Below are 21,496 nucleotides of genomic sequence, written 5' to 3'. Positions count from 1 at the left end.
TGCCTACACACTGTTGTGCTTCCTACCATGATGTTAATGGACAAAACCTCTGAAAGCCAGTTCCAATTAATGTTTTTCTTTATAAGACACCATGATTATGGTGTCTCTTCACAGCAATAAAACTCTAACTAAGACAGAATTCAAGTTTAGTCTGGGCTACATGAGACTCTATGTCAAAAAATTAATGATATTAACAAAAATTTTTGTTCTTGTACTTTGAGAACTAGGTTCTTATATATAAAAAGTTTTAAAATATGGAGTATAAAAATAAATTAATTAAAAAATAAAGTGCAGTAAAATTGTAACTGTTACAAAAAGTTTTAAAACTACAAAATTATGAAATGGGATTTTTTTTTCAAAATTCACCTATGGTAAAATGATAATAAAATCTAAAGTTATTTTTCTTGAATTTTATTTATCCATGCATCTTATTTTCAAAGAAATTCCTAGAATTTTTATAAAACTATTACCCATGGTCATTCCTAGATGGTCAGACTTGGGTAGGCTTTTTTTTTTCACTGTTCTTATGTGTACTATTCAAAGTTCACCCTACCTGATGTTATGTATTCATCAAAACAATGGCATTTGACCATACAACAGTTTTTAATCTGTATTTGAATATGAATATTACATAGATCCATAATTTCCTAAAGCTTTTGAAATCTTCAAGGCAGAGTTTTCAATACCATAGAAAAGAAAGTGGTGGCACACGAGTATTTTTTGAAAATAGTCATAGATCAGAGTGAATGGAAAGGAGGTAGGCTGCTGGTGGTGGTGGATTTGTTGCACCCTGAAGCTGAAAGGTAACAGCTCAAGGGAACAGAGAATATGGACACACATATTTTGTTTGAGAAAGAGATTCAGAACATCCTACTGTGATCATCCTACTGTTTTTTAAAAGCAACTTCCCTAATACTTACAACTGTGACTTAATCTGGGCTGATCCTTTAGGCAACTGGTTCATATAGAGGTAAAGGTTGATGTTTTGTTTCAGAGTAAGTAGATTAGAAGCTGGTTCTGTACAAAAGATTGACTTTTCCATCATAGCAGGATTTTTGCTATAGAAGAGCAGAAGCTGTCTATAAAAGTACCTAAAATAAACATTGTAACTTTGTTAATAAAACTTATTATAGATGTATCTTAATGAGTATTACAATCAAATGTAACATGAGCAATGCCTCTGTATATCAACAGTTTTGGTATTGATAAGAATCTTCTAACTTTAACTAGTGAGAAAGTAATCCCCTGAAGACGTGCTCACACTGGACTGCCCTGTACCTCATATTAACGCATCACTGCTTCATTACTACTTTACACTGCACATCTGAGTTTCTATCGCATCTTGCAAAGGACCCACTTCCCCAGGCTCCTTCTTCCGTCCTGAGATAGCTCTGAAGGGTCAGCTTGTTACCCTTCTTCCTATCACATTAAGTTCCTCCTATCTTACTACCATCACCATCTCCAACACTGTTTCTTAGTGCTGTTGAAGACAAACCCAAAGGCACAGATACAGCACAGGGAACATTAGGGGTTGTACGTAGTGTATAACAATGCCAAGAAGGAGAAAAACTTCACACTTTAGAGGTAGCATTAAGAAAGTCAGATAATTCCATCAGCATCAAAGAAAAATGGACAAGAATAAGTTAACTCCTATGGGCTTCCACAATAGTGTGTGTGTGTTTGTGTGTGTTGTATGTACTGAAGTGTGTATGACAGTGTACGTGCAAAGGCTAGACTAGGATGATGGGTCCTTTCCTCAACTGTTCTCCCCTTACTGTCCTGAGAAAGGCAGTTTGGCTTGCAGTTTGGGCTAGGTTAGCTGCTCATAGAGATCTCAGGATCTGGCTGTCTCCACTCCCTAAGGCTAGGGTCACAGGAACAAGCAGTCATGTCCAGCTTTGTATTTGAGTTCTGGGGATGTGCAAGCAGGCCCTCATGCTTGCAGAGAAAGCACACTTGATCATCTTCCTAGCACTGTAATAACCTTTAAGATTATATAGAGATACCTACTAAGCTTTTTCAGGTAAAACAGGTCTATCTACATTTTGTTTTAAAATATTCCAGCAAAGACAAGAGCAACAGTGAGGATAAAGAAATTAAACAAGAGCAGCAGAATGCTGGCAACTGCTCAAGCTAGAGGACGAAATTTACTCCAACTTGATTTGATATTTGCTATAATGAAAATCTGTTAGAAGTTTAATGGTTTAAGAGAATCAAAAGTTGGTGTATATTATGGGAAGTAACACTCAATTCCCACTCTTCATGTACTTATATACAGAAACATTCTTGGCCTTTTTGAACCTCCTGCTACTTCTTCCTCTGTGAAGAGCAGAATTGTTGATCAGTTTTTGGGGGGGGGGAGTTCTGACTTCCTTCCTTTTTCTTTCTCTTTTGATATATCAGTCTAGAGCAGTGTGCTCAACTTTCCTAATCCTTTAATACAGTTCCCCATGTTGTGAGAACCCCAACCATAAAATTACTTTGTTGGTACTTCATAACTAATGTTGCTACCGTTATGTATTGTAATGTAAGTTCTGGGATATCTGACATATGGCCCCTGTGGAGTAATCATTTAACCCCAAATGGGTCTCAAAGCAAAGGATACACCACTTATACTCTGCTGAATAATAGTAGAGTACTGGAGGAATTTATAACTGGAAACCTGTGCTTTTCTGATGCTATCTTTGAATAAGAATATCTAATTTAGATGTGAAATAAGATAAAGTTTACCTTGTGTTAACATAATGTTATACTTTCCAATAACTTTAAACATTCAAAGATAATATCTCTAACTTTAAAATATCTTGTAGTGCTCCTTTTTTAAAAGATGTATTTCTGAGTGAGGTAACTCAGACTCAACAGGACATGCGTGGTATATACTCACTAATAAGTGGATATTAGACAATAAATACAGAATACCTAGGACATAATCCTCAGAACTCAAGGTTAACAAGCCAAAGGGCCCAAGTGAGGATGCCTCAATCCCACTTAGAAGGGAGAAGCAGTTAATTGGGTGGGGGGGCAGACCTGAGTGGGAGAAGGTAGGGGAAGAGAAATAGGGGGACATGATCTGGCATTGGGGTATGGGGGAGATACAGGACTGAAGCCCTGAAGACCAGCAGAAAGAATGCAAACAGGCAACCTTGGTAGGGAGGAGTTGGCTGGACCCTCTAGAATGTACCAGGAAGGAGAGAGACTCTCAGGACTCAAAGGGAGGGACCTTAGATGAAATGCCCGACAGTAGGGAGAGGGAACTTGTAGAGCCCACCTCCAGTAGAAAGACAAGGTATCAAGTGAGGGACGGGGTTTGCCATCCCACAGTCAAAAACTCTGATCCAAAATAGTTTTTGCCTAAAAGAATTGCAGGGACAAAAATGGAGAAGGGTCTGAGGGAAAAGAGGTCCAGTGACTGGCTCAGATTGGGATCCATCTCAAGGGAAGGCTCCAAGACCTGACACTATTACTGATGCTATGGTGTGCTTACAGACAGGAGCCTAGAGTGGCTGCCCTCCGAGAGGCCCAACAGGCAGCTGAAAGAGTCAGATGCATATACTTGCACCCAACCAAACCAGAAGCTGAGACCCCTGTGATTGAATTAGGGAAAGGTTGGAAGAAGCTGAGGAGGAAGGCAACCCCATAGGAAGATCAGCAGTCTCAACTAACTTGGACTGACAAGATCTCTCAGACACTGAGTCACCAACCAGGCAGCTTACACCAATTGATATGAGGCCCCTGACACATATACAGCAGAGAACTGCCAGGTTTGGCCCCAGTGAGAGAAGATGCACCTAGCCCTTGAGAGACTTAGGGCCCCAGGGAGTAGGGAGGTCTGGTGGGGTGGGGTGTGGGGGTTGGGTACCTCCTTTTGGAGATGGGGGAGGCGGTATGGGATGAGGGCTGACCAACAACTGAACTGTAAAAAAAAAAAAAGATTTAAAAGAAGAAGAAGAAGAAGAAGAAGAAGAAGAAGAAGAAGAAGAAGAAGAAGAAGAAGAAGAAGAAGAAGAAGAAGAAGAAGAAGAAGAAAGGAGAAAGAAGAAGAAAGGAGAAAGAAGAAGAAAGGAGAAGAAAGGAGAAAGAAGAAGAAAGAAGAAAAGAGAAAGAAGAAGAAAGGAGAAAGAAGAAGAAGAAGAAGANAGAAGAAGAAAGGAGAAAGAAGAAGAAAGGAGAAAGAAGAAGAAGAAGAAGAAGAAGAAGAAGAAGAAGAAGAAGAAGAAGAAAGAAGAAGAAAGAAGAAGAAGAAAGAAGAAGAAAGAAGAAGAAAGATGAAGAAAGAAGAAGAAGAAGAAGAAGAAGAAGAAGAAGAAGAAGAAGAAGAAGAAGAAGAAGAAGAAGAAGAAGAAGAAGAAGAAGATTTATTTATTATGTAGCATTCTGCCTGCGTATATGCCTGCATGCCAGAAGAGGGCGCCAGATCTCACTACAGATGGTTATGAGTCTCCATGCGGTTGCTGGGAATTGAACTCAAGACCTTTAGAAGAGCAGTTAGTGCTCTCAACTTCAGAGTCATCTTACCAGCTAATCTTGTAGTGCTCTTAAAACTCAGTTCTCAAGGAAGTCAACAAAATCTACACAAGACACTATAATTACCATGTGACCACAGCTTAAGAATATCAAATGACTTGGATTAGAGGTTGATACTCCTTGCTCTGTTATGAGTAAAGTTCCATTTGAAAACAGGTTAATTCCTATGCAGTTACTTTGGTCTGATAACATTACTATTGAAGGCATTAACACATCCTTTACCTTACCTAAGGAGAGACCTTCTTGCTGTAACAACTGCATGAGTATCGTGCAGCACCCTTCCATTTGGCTTGATGCACTGGCTGTAGTTGTATTCTCCTGTGCCTATAGCCACAACTTCATGATGTCCAGCTAAAACAGCAGCAAGTTGTTAGTTAGCCTCCCTCTTTCTATGTTCAAGCTCTACCTTTATCCTCATTTAATAAATATTTTGTTTTTATTAATGTGATGTATGCACATATCTTTGTTTATGTTGTGAAATGTGTACTGAATTGACATCAGTGATAAGTCCTGCAGAACAGGATTGACAAGGGCCTGCTTACATGAATGGAATGCTAAAGTCAGAAGATTTTCTTTCTCCTCATTTATTATAGCATTTATCAAACAAATTTTGCTTTTGCTTTTCTTCCTTTGGTCCCCTTCTCTACCTTACAGCTTTTCGCTTCAGCAGGCTCTCTCTGCTTTTCTATCACATGTTTCCTTTTGCCCTACTCCCCTTTCATAATACTAACTCTTGTTTCCTACCTAGATTCACAACCTATAGCCACTCCACTTATTTACATACATGCCAACATTAAAAGTTAAAATCTGCATGAGAGAGAATGTGATTTTCTTTTGGGGCCTGTGTCAGCTCACTTAGTACTTTTCTGATCCATCCATTTTTCTAGTTAGCTTCTTATAACCCAACTAAAATGATAAGGCAAGGAAGCAAGGTAATGCAATCTAGGAATCCACGTGTTACTGCAGAAATGTCCGCATGGCTTCCCTCAGATTTTACAAGCCCACATACACACTTATATTTCCTAAAACATTTTAATTCCCTCTCATATTCATCATACAACTTCATGGCACCTTCCAAAATTTCAGTGAACATGGCACTCACTCACTATCCTACTATATGAACTTGAAGTGATGATTTTTATTGATACTAGTATATTGTTATCACCTGCATATTATCAATTTAAATACAGATTTTTCTATTTCTGTTCATGTTCCAAGTTTTTTTTTGAAAGTTTAAAACCAAACATATTTCCATTTATGCTAGGAATTTAAGCAGAGGCTTGAAATGGAACCAGTCACTCACACCATGATAGACAGGGAGCAGAACAATGACCTTGGCTGCAAATCTCTGGTTCAGCAGTCACTGGAATACAGGCCCTGGCTGAGGGGATGAAGGCCGCAGAGTCCACCCACAGCAACCCCAGACAGCTGGCAGGTTGGGGCTGCTCTCTCATGGCCAGGCTTCCCTCCACAGCAGCACCTGTGGCTCTAGCATGGACTCCTGCAGAGGAGTCCAGCTTGGGCAGTGGCAGCCGGGTTGGGACTAGAACCTTCTGCTGAAATGAAGACACTGAGCGCGTGAATGCAATGGCTGCAGGGGCCACTTGCAAAGAATCAGGAGCAACAAGGGAAAACCATGTTGGTAGGTGCCCTGCGGGGCCCCAATCTGCTTGCTGCATGAGGAGAAGCCATCTGAGACCATCGGGACAAGTCAGTAGGGTAGAAGGTTACACTCTCACTAGTGAGTTCTTGCAGGAGAAAGGGCTGCTGTGGCTTGTTCCACCCTCACTCCTTGTGCTGCTGCTTCTTCTTTTTCTTCTTGGTGGCCTTGCTGTCTTTTGATGAATGCCTCGTCTTCTTGCCCGTGTCACTCTCAGAATCAGAGCTTTCACAATCAGATGACCTCCTGTCTCTATGTTTCTTTTTTTCTTTTCCTTCTTTCTCTTCCTGGACAAATTCTTTGTGGGATCAGGCTTCTCAAGTCCTTCTGCCTTTGCCTCCTCTTTTTCCTCTTCCTCTTCAGGGGTCAGAGAATACTCGATTCCACCTGGCTGCATGAAACAGTCCTTTGCAAAGTGGCCTCTGCAGCCACACTTCTTGCAGGTCGTGTTCAGGATGGCCTCAAGGGTGATCTTCTGCCCAGTGTAATCCTGGAAGGACTGACTGTGCCTCTCTTCTTGCTCAATGACAATGTTGTTGTCGAGGTCTTTCCCAGTACCTTGGTTGACAACTTTCATGGAGAGGGACACTTTTATTCTATCATTTTTCATCTCTCGGCCAATAAGCTTCACCCACACTTTGTCTCCAACATCCACTATCGCAGAAGGCTTATCCACTCGACAGGACAACATGGGAGTTCGATGGACCAGACCTTGCTTCCAACAGCCTGGGATTTTGATAATTCTGTCACCATAGCAACCTCTCCTTGAAAAATAGTATACAGTGCAGGCAAGTTTTCCATGGTCTCAGGCCTTCCTAAATTCATCCTTAATAGTCTATGGCTCCTCCATTTCTCTTCTGCTAAAGCTAATTCAAACGTTTCTGCATCCATGCCTAGCAGGGCAGCTGTTTCATCGCTATGTGCCCAGTTCTTACTCAGAAATTTCAGTGCAACAGCTTCAACTGTGATTATCTCATATCTAAATATATTTTGCATTATTAATCTTATTAAATCTAATTTTTGACTGGCTTTTAAGCCAGCTCGTAGTCGAATACCAAATCTTACCAATTTAAATATATTTTATTTTACTTCTATATATATACTACCATGTATTATCAATAAATTCATCTCCTTGTTGCCCCAATAAATATTTTTCACATTTGTTCCTCATGCCTTCCTCTGTCTAAAAATATTTTCTCTCCTCTTCAGGGAAACCACTAGTATTTAAAGTTTTAGCTTAAGTGTCGCCTGATGCAGAAGGCTTTCATTCAGTGATCTATGAATTCCCATAACTTGCTTTTTGAAACAGGGTCTAATTATGTAATACCAGGCTGATCTTTACATTATGATCCCCCTGTCTCATACCTCTGAGTTCTGCCATTACCAAAGGGTGTGCCAACATGTCCACATTCTCACATGTTTGCATGGTTAAAAGCAGTTTTTCATTTTTATCATCTTAGATATGTGTATATATACATACACACATATATAAGATATACAATGTATCATATATATGTATATGTGTATATATATATACATATATATATATATATATATATATATTTATTCTCCTCCCACCTGGATCATAAAAATTTCTTAATATATCAAATACCAAAAATTGTTTTATCAACATCTGTAATACAAAATTCAAACTCTAAACATTAAAAGGCAAGATAAATAAAGTTAAAATAAACTTTTAACATCAAAATGTCCACAGAAATATACTCTTTCATATTTTGATATTTTCTTACTTGAAAATAAAGACATTAACTTGTATTGCTCTCTCTTTGGTGTGTGCTATAATGAGGGTTGCTATGGAGGAGGCATTGCTTCTGGTGGGGAAAGGTTTCAATGTTAGGCCTTTTACTATTCTGCAGCTTTCTGTTGGCTCCTGGTCAGTTCATTTTGTCTTTACCTTTGAGAAGCTTCATATTTAACAACTTGCCTATCAGAAAAGATCACTTAAGATGAATATAAAATCACTGTCTACAGAAGCAGAATATAAAATATTATACAGTGCGATCCAAATCATTAAGGTATTAATTTTTTTGTAGGGTAACATATACCAAATATATGAACTTACCTCTTTCAATAATGAAAGCAGCCAATGAACTGCTACATTTCAGATATTGTGAGTGATTAGAAATTAGCTGACCAAATGTTTCTTTAACAAGCTGTGAAATCTTGGCATACTGGACTTGTCTCCCTTCTAGGAAAAATAAAAAGCAGGATGATTTGAAGAGGATTGCTATTTTTCTAAGAGATGTGTTATTTTGTAGTTACATTAGTTAGTGATTTATAAAGATATGTAGACAAATTTCCACTTTTTGGTATGGTTATATTTAGTTGTAAAATGCAAATTACAGAGCTCTTGGAATAACTTCTTATGAATGATATGTCAATACCAACCTTACTATCTGAATACCACTGTTATGTTTGCAGAACTCAGTCAGATATGATTCTCAAACTCATCTGAGACACAGAGCAATTTATTTTTGCTGTAAAGTACTGTCTATCTTACATACTGCAATATACCACTTAATAGTAATAATCCTCCCTAACCTGTAACAATCAAAACATATTCATCATAGTCATCATGACAGAAAATATGTAGAATGTGCCCCAATGAGAACCAGTACAAACCAAATGCATTTGAACTACTGATATAGTTTCCATATTCCCACTAAAAAACTACTTGGCCACCCTTTGGCTCCTTCTGCCCAGTCCTTTCTGCTGGGACAAACTCCTAGCTGGTCTGCTCCCGTGAAGACACCATATTCTGACCCATCCTAGAAGATCCACTGCACTCAGAGCAGTTGAGGATAGGATGCACTCAGAGCAATTGACTGCCACCTGGTCTATTCCCATGAAGAGACCATATCGTGAGCCATCCTAGAGGATCTGCTGCACTCAGAGCAGTTGACACCAAAGCTTGAAGGCATGTAGGGAAACTAACTGGACAGACTGAAAGCCTCCCTGGAGTTCACCTATAAAAAGACATAAGCTAGCAGACTGGATACACAAACAAGATCCAGCATTTTGCTGCATACAAGAAACACACCTCAATAACAAAGACAGATACTACCTCAGAGTAAAAGGATGGAAAAAGGTCTTCCAAACAAATGATCCAAGGAAACAAGCTAGAGCTGCTATCCTAATATCCAATAAAAGACTTTCTAGCAAAAGTTATTAAGAGTGATGAGGAAGGACACTTCATATTCACCAAGGGGAAAATCCACCAAGAGAAAGTCTCAATTCTGAACATCTATGCCCAAAATGCAAGAGTACTCACATTCATGAAAAAAAATATTACTAAAGTTCAATACACACATTGAACCCCACACAATAATAGTGGGAGACTTCAACTCCTCATTCTCACCAATGGACAGGTCATTGAAACAGAAACTAAACAGAGACACAATGAAACTAATAGAGGTTATGAACCAAATAGATTTAACAGTTCATCCTAAAACAAAAGAATGCAACTTCTTCTCAGCACCTCAGTTTTGGAGAGGGTAAAATGAGGTGCTGAGAAGAAGATATATCCTCTTGTTTTAGGATAAAATGTTCTATAGATATCTGTTAAATCCATTTGTTTCATAACTTCTGTCAGTTTCATTGTGTTCAGTTTCATTCTGTCAGTTTCATTGTGTTCAGTTTCTGTTTCCAGGATCTGTCCATTGATGAGAGTGGGGTATTGAAGTCACCCACTATTATTGTGTGTGGTGCAATGTGTGCTTTGAACTTTACTAAAGTTTCTTTAATGAATGTGGATGCCCTTGCATTTGGAGCATAGATGTTCAGAATTGAGATTTCATTTTAGGTAGATTTAACCTTTGATGAGTCAGAAGTGCCCCTCCTTGTCTTTTTTGATAGCTTTAGGTTGAAAGTCAATTTTATTCTATATTAGAATGGTTACTCCAGCTTGTTTCTTGAGACCATTTTCCTGAAAAATATTTTCCAGCCTTTTACTCTGAGGTAGTGTCTGTCTTTATCCTTGAGGTGGGTTTCCTGTATGCAGCAAAATGTCGGGTCCTGTTTATGTAGCCAGTCTGTTAGTCTATGTCTTTTTATTGGGGAATTGAGTCCACTGATACAAAGAGATATTAAGAAAAAGTAATTGTTGCTTCCTGTTATTTTTGTTGATAGAGTTGGGATTCTGTTCTTGTGGCTTTCTTCTTTTAGTTTGTTGAAAGATTACTTTCTTGCTTTTTCTAAGGCATAGTTTCCCTCCTTGTATTGGAGTTTTCCCTTTATTATCCTTTGAAGCACTGGATTCATGGAAAGATTGCTGTGTGAATTTGGTTTTGTCATGGAATACTTTGGTTTCTCCATCTATGGTAACTGAGAGTTTTGCTGGGTAGAGTAGCCTGGGCTGGCATTTGTGTTCTCTTAGGGTCGGTATAACATCTGTCCAGAATCTTCTGGCTTTCATAGTCTCTGGTGAAAAGTCCTGTGTAATTCTAATAGGTCTGCCTTTATATGTTACTTGACCTTTTTCCCTTACTGCTTTTAATATTCTATTCTATCTTTATTTAGTGCATCTGGTGTTTTGATTATTATGTGTCAGATGGAATTTCTTTTCTTGTTCAGTATATTTGGAGATCTGTAGACTTCTTGTATGTTCATGGGCATCTCTTTCTTTAGGTTAGAGAAATTTTCTTCTATAATTTTGTTGAGGATATTTACTGGCCCTTTAAGTTGATAATCTTCATTCTCATCTATACCTATTATTCTTAGGTTTGGTCTTCTCGTTGTGTCCTGGATTTCCTGGATGTTTTGAGTTAGAATCTTTTTGCATTTTGCAGTTTCTTTGATTGTTGTGTCCATGTTTTCTATGGAATCTTCTGCACCTTAGATTCTCTCTTCTATCTCTTGTATTCTGTTCGTGATGCTTGCATCTATGGCTTCTGATATCTTTCCTAGGATTTCTATCTCCAGAGTTTCCTCCTTTTGTGATTTCTTATTGTTTCTACTTCCATTTTTAGATCCTGGATGGTTTTGTACAATTCTTTCACCTGTTTGGTTGTGTTTTCCTGTAATTCTTTAAGGGATTTTTTATGTTTCCTCTTTAAGAGCGTCTACCTGTTTAGCTGTGTTCTCCTGTATTTCTTTAAGTGAGTTATTAATGTTCTTCTTAAAATCCTCTACCAACATAAGATTTTAAATCTAAATCTTGCTTTTCTGGTGTGTTGGGGTATCTAGGACTCACTGTAGAGGGAGTACTGTGTTCTGATGATGCCAAGTAGTCTTGGTTTCTGTTGATAAGATTTTTATGTTTGCCATTTGGTAATGTCTGGCATTAGATGTTCTGCAGTCTCTGGCTGGAGCTTGTTCCTCCTGTGAGTGAGTCTGTTAGTCTGTGTCAGCACTCTTGGGAGACCAGCTCTCTCCTGGCAAGACCAGTGCACAGAGGGCTGTGGAACAGCCCCACCTCCTGGCTGCAGATGTAGAACTGGAGAACCCTGTCCTAGAAGCTCTGTTGCCTGTGCTTTCCTGAGTGGACCTGCCTTAGAAAGACACTGGAGGGAAAATGGTGATCTCACAAATGGTGATCTCACCTGAGTCCCAGGGTCAGAGCACTCCCAGGAGGCAAGCTCTCCTCTGGTAGGGAAAGTGCACAGAAGACTGAGCCCACTTTATCTTCTACTAGATTCACTGTGTCTGGTGTTTTGTTGAGGTCCTTGATCCACTTGGACTTGAGCTTTGTGCAAGGTGACAAATATGGGCCTATTTTCATTTTTCCAAATACAGCCAATTAGACCAGCACTATTTACTGAAGATGCTTTCTTTTTTCCATTGTATATTTTTGGCGTCTTTATCAAAGATCAAGTATCTGTAAGTGTGTGGACTTATTTCTGGGTCTTCAATTCTAGTCCATTGATCTTCCTGCCTATCTCTGTACCAATACCATGCAGGTTTTGTTTGTTTGTTTGTTTTATCACTATTGTTCTGTAGTAAAGCTTGAGGTCATGGATTGTGATTCCCCCAGAAGTTCTTTTATTGTTAGGAAGTGTTTTGGCTATTCTGGTTTTTTTTTTTTTCCTTTCTAGATGAATTTGAGAATTGCTCTTTCCATGTCTTTGAAGTATTGTGTTGGGATTTTGATGGGGAGTGCATTGAATCTGTAGATTGCCTTTGGTAGGATGGCCATTTTTTGCTATATTAATCCTGCCAATCCATGAGCATGGAAGTTCTCTCCATTTTCTGAGATCTTCTTCGATTTCTTTCTTGAGAGACTTGAAGTTACTGTCATAAAGGTCTTTCACTTGTTTGGTTAGAGTTACCCCAAGATATTTTATATTATTTGTGGCTATTGTGAAGGGAATTGTTTCTGTACTTTCTTTCTCAGCCTGTTTATCATTTGTATAAAGGAAGGCTGCTGATTTGAGTTAATTTTATATCCAGCCTATTTGCTGAAATGGTGTATCAGCTGGAGAAGTCCTCTGGTAGAATTTTGGGGTTGCTTCTGTATATTATCATATCATCTGCAAATAGTGATACTTTTATTTCTTCTTTGCCAATTTACATCTCTTTAAGGTCTTTTTGTTGTCTTATTATTCTAGTTAACACTTCAAGTTCTATATTGAATAGATAAGGGGAGAGTGGGCATCCTTGTCTTGTCCTTGATTTTAGTGGGATTGCTTCAAGTATGTCTCTATTTAATTTGATATTGGCTGTTGGTTTGCTGTATATTGTTTTTATTATGTTTAAGTATAGGCCTTGAATTCCTGATCTCTCCAATACTTTTAACATGAAGGGTTGTTGTATTTTGTTGAATGCTTTCTCTGCATCTAAGGAGATGATCATGTGATTTTTTTTCCTTTGAGTTTGTCTATATAGTGGATTACGTTAATGAATTTTCATATATTGAACCAACCTTGCATCCCTGGGATAAAGCCTACTTGATAGTGATGTATATGTGAGTGCAGGTGCCTGTAGGAACCAGAGATGTTAAAACCTCCTGGAGTATATTTATCAGGTGTATGTGTAAGTATGGGGGAGGCTGGGGGTGTATATGTAAGTGCAGGTGCCCATAGGAACCAGAGACATCAAATCCTCCTAGAGTTGGAGTTTCAGGCAGTTGTGAGTGGCTTTCTCTGAGTGCTGGGAACTGAATGGAGGTCCTCTACAGGAGTAGTAGAAGATCTTAACTACTGAACCATCTCTCCAGTCTTACTATACCACTTCTTTGACTACAAGTTGCTAATTTCAAGTGAATCCCATTGTTATGAATAACCAGAATCTATTTTCACAGAGAACATAGTACTATTCTCATGCAGATATAGTCCACTAAAATATGCTGCACAGGCTGTAAACTATTGACCACCTTGATAACTGGCCCAACATGAAGTACCCAGTAAATTTTTTGTGGATCTCAAATCTTTATTTTTCAAAAGCTTTAAAATTTGATTCCTATTTTAACCTCATACATTTGTTTGCTCACCTTTTTCTGACACTTGGCTCCAAAACTCAACTTCCCAAACTGGACTTTATTTTTACATTATTTTTTAAACTGTATCCTTTCTAACTCATACACTATAATCTGTTTTCCCAGGGTAATGTGATCTAGATTATTGTTAGTCATTACAAACTTCTACAGAGAGTGATAGAAATGGTAAAACCTCTTCCAACATTATGCAATCACCAGTGTAGACTGAGCCCTCGAGGCTATTCATGAATCCTTACACCTCTGAGGTCAAGTGGCCATATCTTGGTGGATTTTGGCCTTTGAATGTGTTTATTTTCCCTGTCTGTCCACGCAAACACATTTGAGATCTTTGTCTATCTTAGGAAAATGAATACAAAGCTGACTAAAAGAAAGCAAGCCTGACTAAATGATAACAGTGAAAGGGAAACTTTTCACTTTGCAAACGTCATAAAATCTGAAGTATCTCTCAAATATCATCAAAAGACAAATTAAGAATGTCTTGCCTTCCAGGAGATGATGGTGTACCAGTCAAGGACACACTGCTATACAATACTGAATGTGATAAACCAATGAAAGTTCTGATTTAATAAACATTTTTTGTGTGCCAGATACTCATGTATTTTATGCTTATCAACCTAATCCTCATGATAATTTGATGAGGTAATTGATTTATATCAATTTTTAAAATGAAGAAATTAAAAGTATAATGAGAATTAATTAGTCTTTGGTCACATATAACTTCAACTAGATATATGCACATATACATGCATATGTGTATGTGTACATATATGATTTTTAAAGATGTATTTTCCTATTTTTGTCTGCATGTATATATGTATAACATGTACCTATATGTATGTAATAGACTCCTTATTAAAAGGACATGCCCCCACCCCCCAGTTATTTTGTGTCATTCCGACAACTGAGCCAAAGTTATCACACTATGTAGGCAAGTATTCTACCACCAAGCTATGCCTAAGATCCCTCATATTTTTAGACAAGACTCACTAAACTGTCAGACAGGCTGTTGGTGGAGTGGCAAGCCGTGAATTTGCTATCCTCCTGTCTCAGCTCCCAGAAGAGCTAGGATTTATATATGGCCATACAATCGGAACTGGCTCAAATTCCTTTTTAAATATTTCCTCTCCAACCTCATTTCTCTTCCTATAAGCTATTTTTAACGGGAAACTTCTCTTTTAACAGAAGCATGAAAGGTCTAAATAAAATGTTAAGGTATATCTTCATACCTGTGCATTTTAATTTTTCACTGGGTTTGTTTTCTAAACAGAACATTACCTACCATATTGCACTTTTGAAACATATGCTGCTTCAGGTGTAACAACAGGTTCTGCAGGGATAGGAGGAGGCCCTGTGAATAAAACCAAACCATAGGAAACAATGAAAGGGCAATGTTCTAGAGCGCTGAGAGCTAGCAGCTCTTTACTAACCTGCAATAACAGAAACCCAAGAAAGCAATAAAAACAAACATGAATCCAAGAATAGCAATACATAATAGTTATATTCTTTAAAAATTTCTGCCAACTCTGTCATCATCAAATGCTCCTTAGCTCACATTAGTTTTCCTATTTTGACATTAGTTATTCAAACTAATTTCTGAGTTTCTGGAACTTAACAGCAATTTAGCTTCTTTTGTAAAAGTGGCAACATTCTGAAACTCAATAGAGTCTTATTTCAGATACTTAGGAACACTTTCTATTTATAATAATACTATGTAAAACACTTAAACATTTTATTAAAATGAGTAAAATTATTCAAAGTGCTGCCATCAGGCTTTTAATAGGACTATGCTAAAATACTTGTACAACATAATGAGTTTATATTCATACATACATATTCATGCATACATATATAATGTCCTTGAGTCATACTTTTTTTCACTATTACTCCACTGTATCTCTTCTCCCACTTTAAACTTTCCACATTATCTTTTCCTTATTATTATTCCACTTAGTTAGATACACTACCCTTACTCTAATTTACAAACAGGAGAGAAAACTTACAATATTAATTTCTGTACAACTGACTTTTTAACTCAACCTGATTATTCCATGGTCCCATACATTCATGCAAATGACAAAATGACATTAAATTCTATGGCTGAATAAAAATTAATAAATAAATTTCTGACTTAAAAAAATAGGACTATGCTATAAATTTCCTAATGAGTTCAGTCTAAATCTTTGTAAATGTTTTCCAGATCAGTCCTAAAAGCTAAAGAGCATGTGAAAAACAAGAAAAGTTCATGACATTACACCAGAGGGACACAAAGGGAAAAATCCAAAAATTTAAACGAAAAGGCTCTAGAAGCTAAGGTTGTTAATTTAGTTAAAAGAAAGCAGAAAGAATACCCTAGAGTAATTTAGATGAAAACCCAGTTAAAGGTATAGAAACAAGCCAGGAAAGAGTGGTGCTGTTACCTGAGTCCTCACTCTAGAGAAAATGCTACTAGAGTCAGACACATGCACCCAGAGTTGAGAAAAGCAAGTTGAAAACTCAGAAGGAAGGATTTAAAATCTATTTACTCAAGAGAGTTTGGCTCAAGCAGAAAAAAGACTAAGGACATTAAATTATAGTTATTATGAACAAATAATCTCAATAAGTAAAACAAGAGTGTATAAAGAAAACTTCATTGTAAAATATCAGGGACAAACAGCCATTATGAAAAGAAAAAAAAACCTCTAAAATTGGAAAATCCATATATTCAGATTTCAAAACTTATTCCAAAGCTATGTAATCAGAATAATATGACAGTAATCAACACAATGTATTATTGTTTTAAGGACAGACATGTTGCAGGATTTTCCCTGTCCAATTACATTAGTGCAGAGGAGGGCTGTGATTGGACAGGGAAAGGGGAGGTGGAGCTAAGAGTTGCAGAGAAGGAGAATGGAGACAAATGTGAACCAGCGTGGCTGGTTCATTAACAATTGGCTCTGAAATTATTGTATTGGCATCTTGTAAATTGTGACTTTATTGATACATAAATCTGATTGGATAACTATAAGCTTTAAGAGTCTTGATTTTACTGGGTTACTGGGTATTGTGCTATCTAACTTCGAGGTTGGAGGATCAATTTGGTGACTGGAATGTGGAACAGAGTCAGTGGGACCCTGCTGGAGCATAGCGTTGTGGCCTGCCAGTGCCAGCCCTAGAGTGGGAACGTGCTGGATCTTATTTAATATTTACCTCAACACAGACACAGAGGTCACAGTGCCCAGAAAGACACAATCAGGTGGTTTTAACAGGGGTGATAACTTTTTTTTTTTTTTAAACAAATGCTCCTGGGAAAACTAATATTCACAAAGTAATAGAATGAAGTCAGACACTAATTTCTTTTACAAAAATAAAAATTTATCAAAAACTTTTAGATGTAGTAGCTAAAACTATACAGCTCTAAAAAGAAACCACAGTGGGAAAATGTCATGACACTAGATTTGGCAATAATTTCTTGGGTATGGCATCAAAGGTACACACAACAAAAGAAAACTGGATTTATCAAAAGCAAAATGTTTTGTACATCAAAAGATACTACAAATAAAGATAAAGGTAACCCTCAGGCTAGAATGTTTTTATTTGTACATCAGAATCTTATAAATACCAGAATAGACCTAGAGTTTTAAAAGTCAGTAACAGTAGAACTAATTGAAAATGGAAAAAATGACTTAAACATAATCTGTCTCTCCCTCTTAAAAAGATAATGTCCAATAAACATAGTAAGTGACAGATTAATTGGGAAATTTAAGTCAAAACCACAAAGACTATACCTTTTTATATGAGTACTAGCAAAACATGATTGTATCTTTTGGTGATAAAAACACAAGATAATTCTATGAAACATTTCAGCAAACAGCAACTGAAAAGAAATATTCAAATCCTATGATGTTGCAGCTGTTAAGTAAGCCTGTCTCCACTCCTTTTGGGAATAACACACTCAAGCATACACGTCAGTTCCCCTTACCTGCTGGTTCTAAAACTCTCGGCTCAGGCTCATCCAGTTGTAGAAGCTCGTCAAGAGCTAACTTTGCTGCATTGGATCTCGATTCCTTTTTATTCTGTCCCAGTCCTGTCTTGTACTGAATACCATCCACCACAGCACAAAAAGCAAAATATGGTCCCATAACATTTCCTTGAAAAAGAACCCAGAATGAATGCTACAATAATTCACAGTATATTCTTGCAAGAATGTCTGAATGTTAGTAAAATATTCCAGAATAAAATTCTGGATAACTATTTAGTATTAAATGACCTCCTTTTAGTGTAAACTCAACTCTTTATAAAGCAAGTAAGGATTAAAATTACAATTAGATCAGCCCCAAAACTTGCATTAGAACTACAGCCAATGGATTCTACAGATACAATGCAAGCAATGAAGACAGCTTCAGAATATAGTATAATGTATGGCAATGGTTTACAATCAAATATTTACCGAACTAACAAAGAATTAGTAAAATATTTGAAAACTTCTAGTAATATCCATCTTTAAGATTTCAATGTATATAAAATTAAATTCTCTCATCTTTGGAATACCCTAAAAATGTTAAATGTTGTAAAATATAAGTGATCCTTTTGAAGAAACTTTGTACAGACATTAAGACATCATAGTACACAACTGAATCAGTTACACTCAGGAAAGGAAAGGTCAGGGAATAAATAAAAAGAACTAAAACAAGCAAGAGAAAAGACGTTTCCATGAATTAAGCAAACTGCCCATCCTTGCACAAACTCCACAACAGGATTACCGTTACACTATGCCTTTTACTTGGATTTTGCATTTGCCTCATGAAAATTTAATCATCTCCTAAATTTACAGATGAGAGAATTTAATGTTGGACACTTAAATATCTTCTCTTTGGTTAGGGATGGCTAGGAACTAGCCACTACACACACTGCCATCTCATTTTCTCACATATTTATAATCATGTTACATTAACTATTTCTAAAACATACACATAAAATTTTACTAGGAACTTAAACCTATATTTGGCTAATCTTGCTTTTTTCCCCTTTCCTAAACATCTCAATTTACCATTTTCCCATGTTTACCTGTATTTCAATATAAACGTGTTAAACCAGGTAATACTTTACTTTCTTAACAAGTGGCTCAGATGACTCATGTATATTACACACTACATTTGTTAGAAAGTGTTCTATATCAGAAAGCTGAGTAGTGAACTTTAGCTTGTTTATAGCCTTAGAACACAGAACAAACAGAACAGCACTGGCAATCCTCAGAGCAGCGAAGTATTTTCACTGGGAATTTTTTGATCTTTCTTATTAATAGCTTACATTTCCAAGGGTGATCTAAGAATAATGTAGGAAAGCTAAGACGTTAAACTAATATTGAGACTGCTGTTTACCTAATGAAAGTACTACAGTTTACATTTTTGTCAAGTTTACTGGTACTTCACTCAAAGAAACTTATCTAAAATCTTCAGTAAAATTTCCAGAGCTTTAAATTATGTTGCAGAGATATCATCTTTGAGATCCACACAGGGAATTGTTAGAAAACTACAGAAACAAAAACTCTCTGCATGCACACAAATATTTTAAAGCTAGTTTCACTATCACATGTTAGTCAGTGCTTCTTAACAGCAAGTTCCTAAGGTTCTTGGTTAGAGCCCTCAACATGAAGAGACCAGAAGCCTTTCTGCTTCTAATTATACTCCTGTAGCCTTCCACAAATACACACAGTAAGGTGTACTTCAGGTTTAAGGGTATAAAGGAGAATGGCAGATGCAAGACAATTCTGCAGAGGCAACATCAACCATGCAAGTGCCCCTTTCTTATCAAATCCTTTAATTTCAGGAGCGAAATCTGACCATGTTTTTTCCCTCAGGTATCACAATCACAGAATTTTATAATTTCAGAACAAATACTTGATCAACACTGACAGAAATGTGTCTTTATTTTGTCATAAAATACCTATTTAACCTTAACATTGTGTGTGGTAAGTAAATGTAAAACTGCTTATATACCCTACTTTTATTGGAAAAAAATAATGCTAGTCCTGGGATAATTTGGCACAACTTCCATCTTACCTGTTGTTACAGTTTCCTTAAGGTCAAGCTGAACACGCTGCATTTGTGCAAACTGGTGCAAGGCCGACACGGGATTGATCTCTCCACGTTTGTATTTCATTATAAACTCTTTAGGTAGTTTTTTTGGAGGAAGGACAGGATTTGAAATAGATGAAAGACCTTTGGAAAGCAATGGCTCTGGAAAATTACCTAAGAACAAATGTTTTACTGGTCAGTTTGGTTTAAAGAAACCAGTCAAAGTACTAAACCCTTATACAATAAGCATGTTTCCCCCCAAGTTCCTACTAGACAGTTTGGATACACCAACAACCACAACCTGTTACTGTATATGCCTTTTGGCACACTGAGGACACATTATACAGAAATACCATTTGTGATAGAAAAATTAATGGAATTTTAGTGATGTCTCAGAGATAAGTCATTTTTACAGATGAGGTCACTAAGGTCTAGAATGGCAATGATATAGAACTGGTTTTGTTGAGACTACGATCTAGTTTTGGGTGCCAGTCTGTTATAATGCCTATCCCACTGAGCTGTCTGATCCCAATTCAATCTAAGTTTCACAGTATGTTTACTACTGCTTTATATTATGTGAAGTAATATGTAGAATACAAAGTGCTTGCAAGTCTAGAACTTTCCCTGACACCCCATTGTGGGGGCAGGCTAAGTCATATTTCAAGTAATTCAACAGTGAAGGTGGGAACAAATAAAGGATCTGTGAAGTTAAAGACTTCTACAGGCCTCCTACTGTAATATGTCACAGTTACTAACTCCAAATGGCACACGGCCACAGAGATGAGAGACAACATACACCCACATCACTTAGCAGTTACTGACAATCCCATAATCTTTATGTATCTAGGTACTTCAACAAATAAAAAGAAAGTTGTACCTGTCACTTGTGTAACCTTGGATGCCATATTCGACAGACTACAACTTTCAGAGGAATATCCGGTGGGCAAAGTTACTGTCTGAGCTGATGGCTGAACTGGCAAATTCTTTTTCAGCATCTGAGCAAAGCTGGGAACCCTGGAACTCTGAAACCAGTCATTGTTTCCAGAAGTTTTCTCTCCTGGTTAGGATAAAATTGACAGAAAATGAAAATCCTGGAAGAGGAACTCCCCAACACTTTTAGTTTGACCTAAGTTTCGCCCTCGCACACATGCTCCCATGGCTACAAACAATCCCTCTTTAATTAACCTCAAAGCCTGTGTTGTGTTTTAACAATTAACTTTTCCAAATTGTCCCCTAAACTCAACTATAAACGGTAATAGGAACAGCTGAGGGGACAGTGGAAAGCCACCACCGCCACCACTAACATTGAATCTCCTCAGAACTGAGGGGCCTCATTAGCAAGGTCTAGAAAGCCGAGAACAAGAGGGGACAGAACCAAACCGACGGCCTCCCGGCCAGCGCACCCCCGACGCTGTCCTTCGCGCCCTCCCCGCCCAGGCTCGCCGGCAGGTGAGCGGCCAGAGGCAGGCCGAGCCGAGGGCCCGGGACCGGGGCTCTTCGGCTGCCGCCCGCGGTCGCCATTGCTGCGCTGCCACCGTCGACCTCTCGCCTCAGGCCTCTGTGGGCCACGCGGTCGGTCGCGTCTTTCAAAAGGGCCCCTCGAGCTGGCCCTGAGGAGCGGGGCCGACGCCCCCGTGGGGGGCCCTCGTCCAATCAGCAAGGACCTTCGCTCTGGCTCCGCCCCCGCCCCCTGCGGCGTGGGCTGCGTGCGTAGCTGGGCCAGGGTCAGGGTGAATGGGGCGCAGGTTCCAGGCCTCATCTCTAAGGACCCCGTTCTTCCGGCCTTGTCAGGTTGCATTCTTTTTG

General features: G+C 38.0%; 1 protein-coding gene and 1 pseudogene across 1 annotated transcript in view; both read right to left on the bottom strand.

The window, feature by feature from the left end:
* Positions 1-21,272, bottom strand: part of Adad1 (adenosine deaminase domain containing 1) — a 44,237-nt gene extending 22,965 nt beyond the window's left edge. Inside the window, exons 1-8 of the mRNA XM_021158165.2 lie at positions 21,094-21,272; positions 20,568-20,747; positions 19,676-19,864; positions 17,596-17,763; positions 14,917-14,985; positions 8,268-8,393; positions 4,752-4,875; positions 921-1,091 (exon numbers count right to left, since the gene is read on the bottom strand). Of these exons, the coding sequence (XP_021013824.1) occupies positions 921-1,091; positions 4,752-4,875; positions 8,268-8,393; positions 14,917-14,985; positions 17,596-17,763; positions 19,676-19,864; positions 20,568-20,747; positions 21,094-21,211 (1,145 nt within the window). The 5' untranslated portion in view covers positions 21,212-21,272. The remainder of the gene's footprint in view (positions 1-920; positions 1,092-4,751; positions 4,876-8,267; positions 8,394-14,916; positions 14,986-17,595; positions 17,764-19,675; positions 19,865-20,567; positions 20,748-21,093) is intronic.
* Positions 6,310-7,009, bottom strand: LOC110290966 (annotated as a pseudogene).
* Positions 21,273-21,496: the final 224 nt, after the last annotated feature.

The sequence above is a fragment of the Mus caroli genome, chromosome 3 (assembly GCF_900094665.2).
Source record: "Mus caroli chromosome 3, CAROLI_EIJ_v1.1, whole genome shotgun sequence".
Taxonomy (NCBI): Eukaryota; Metazoa; Chordata; class Mammalia; order Rodentia; family Muridae; genus Mus; species Mus caroli.
This window is presented reverse-complemented; position numbering and strand designations above follow the sequence as displayed.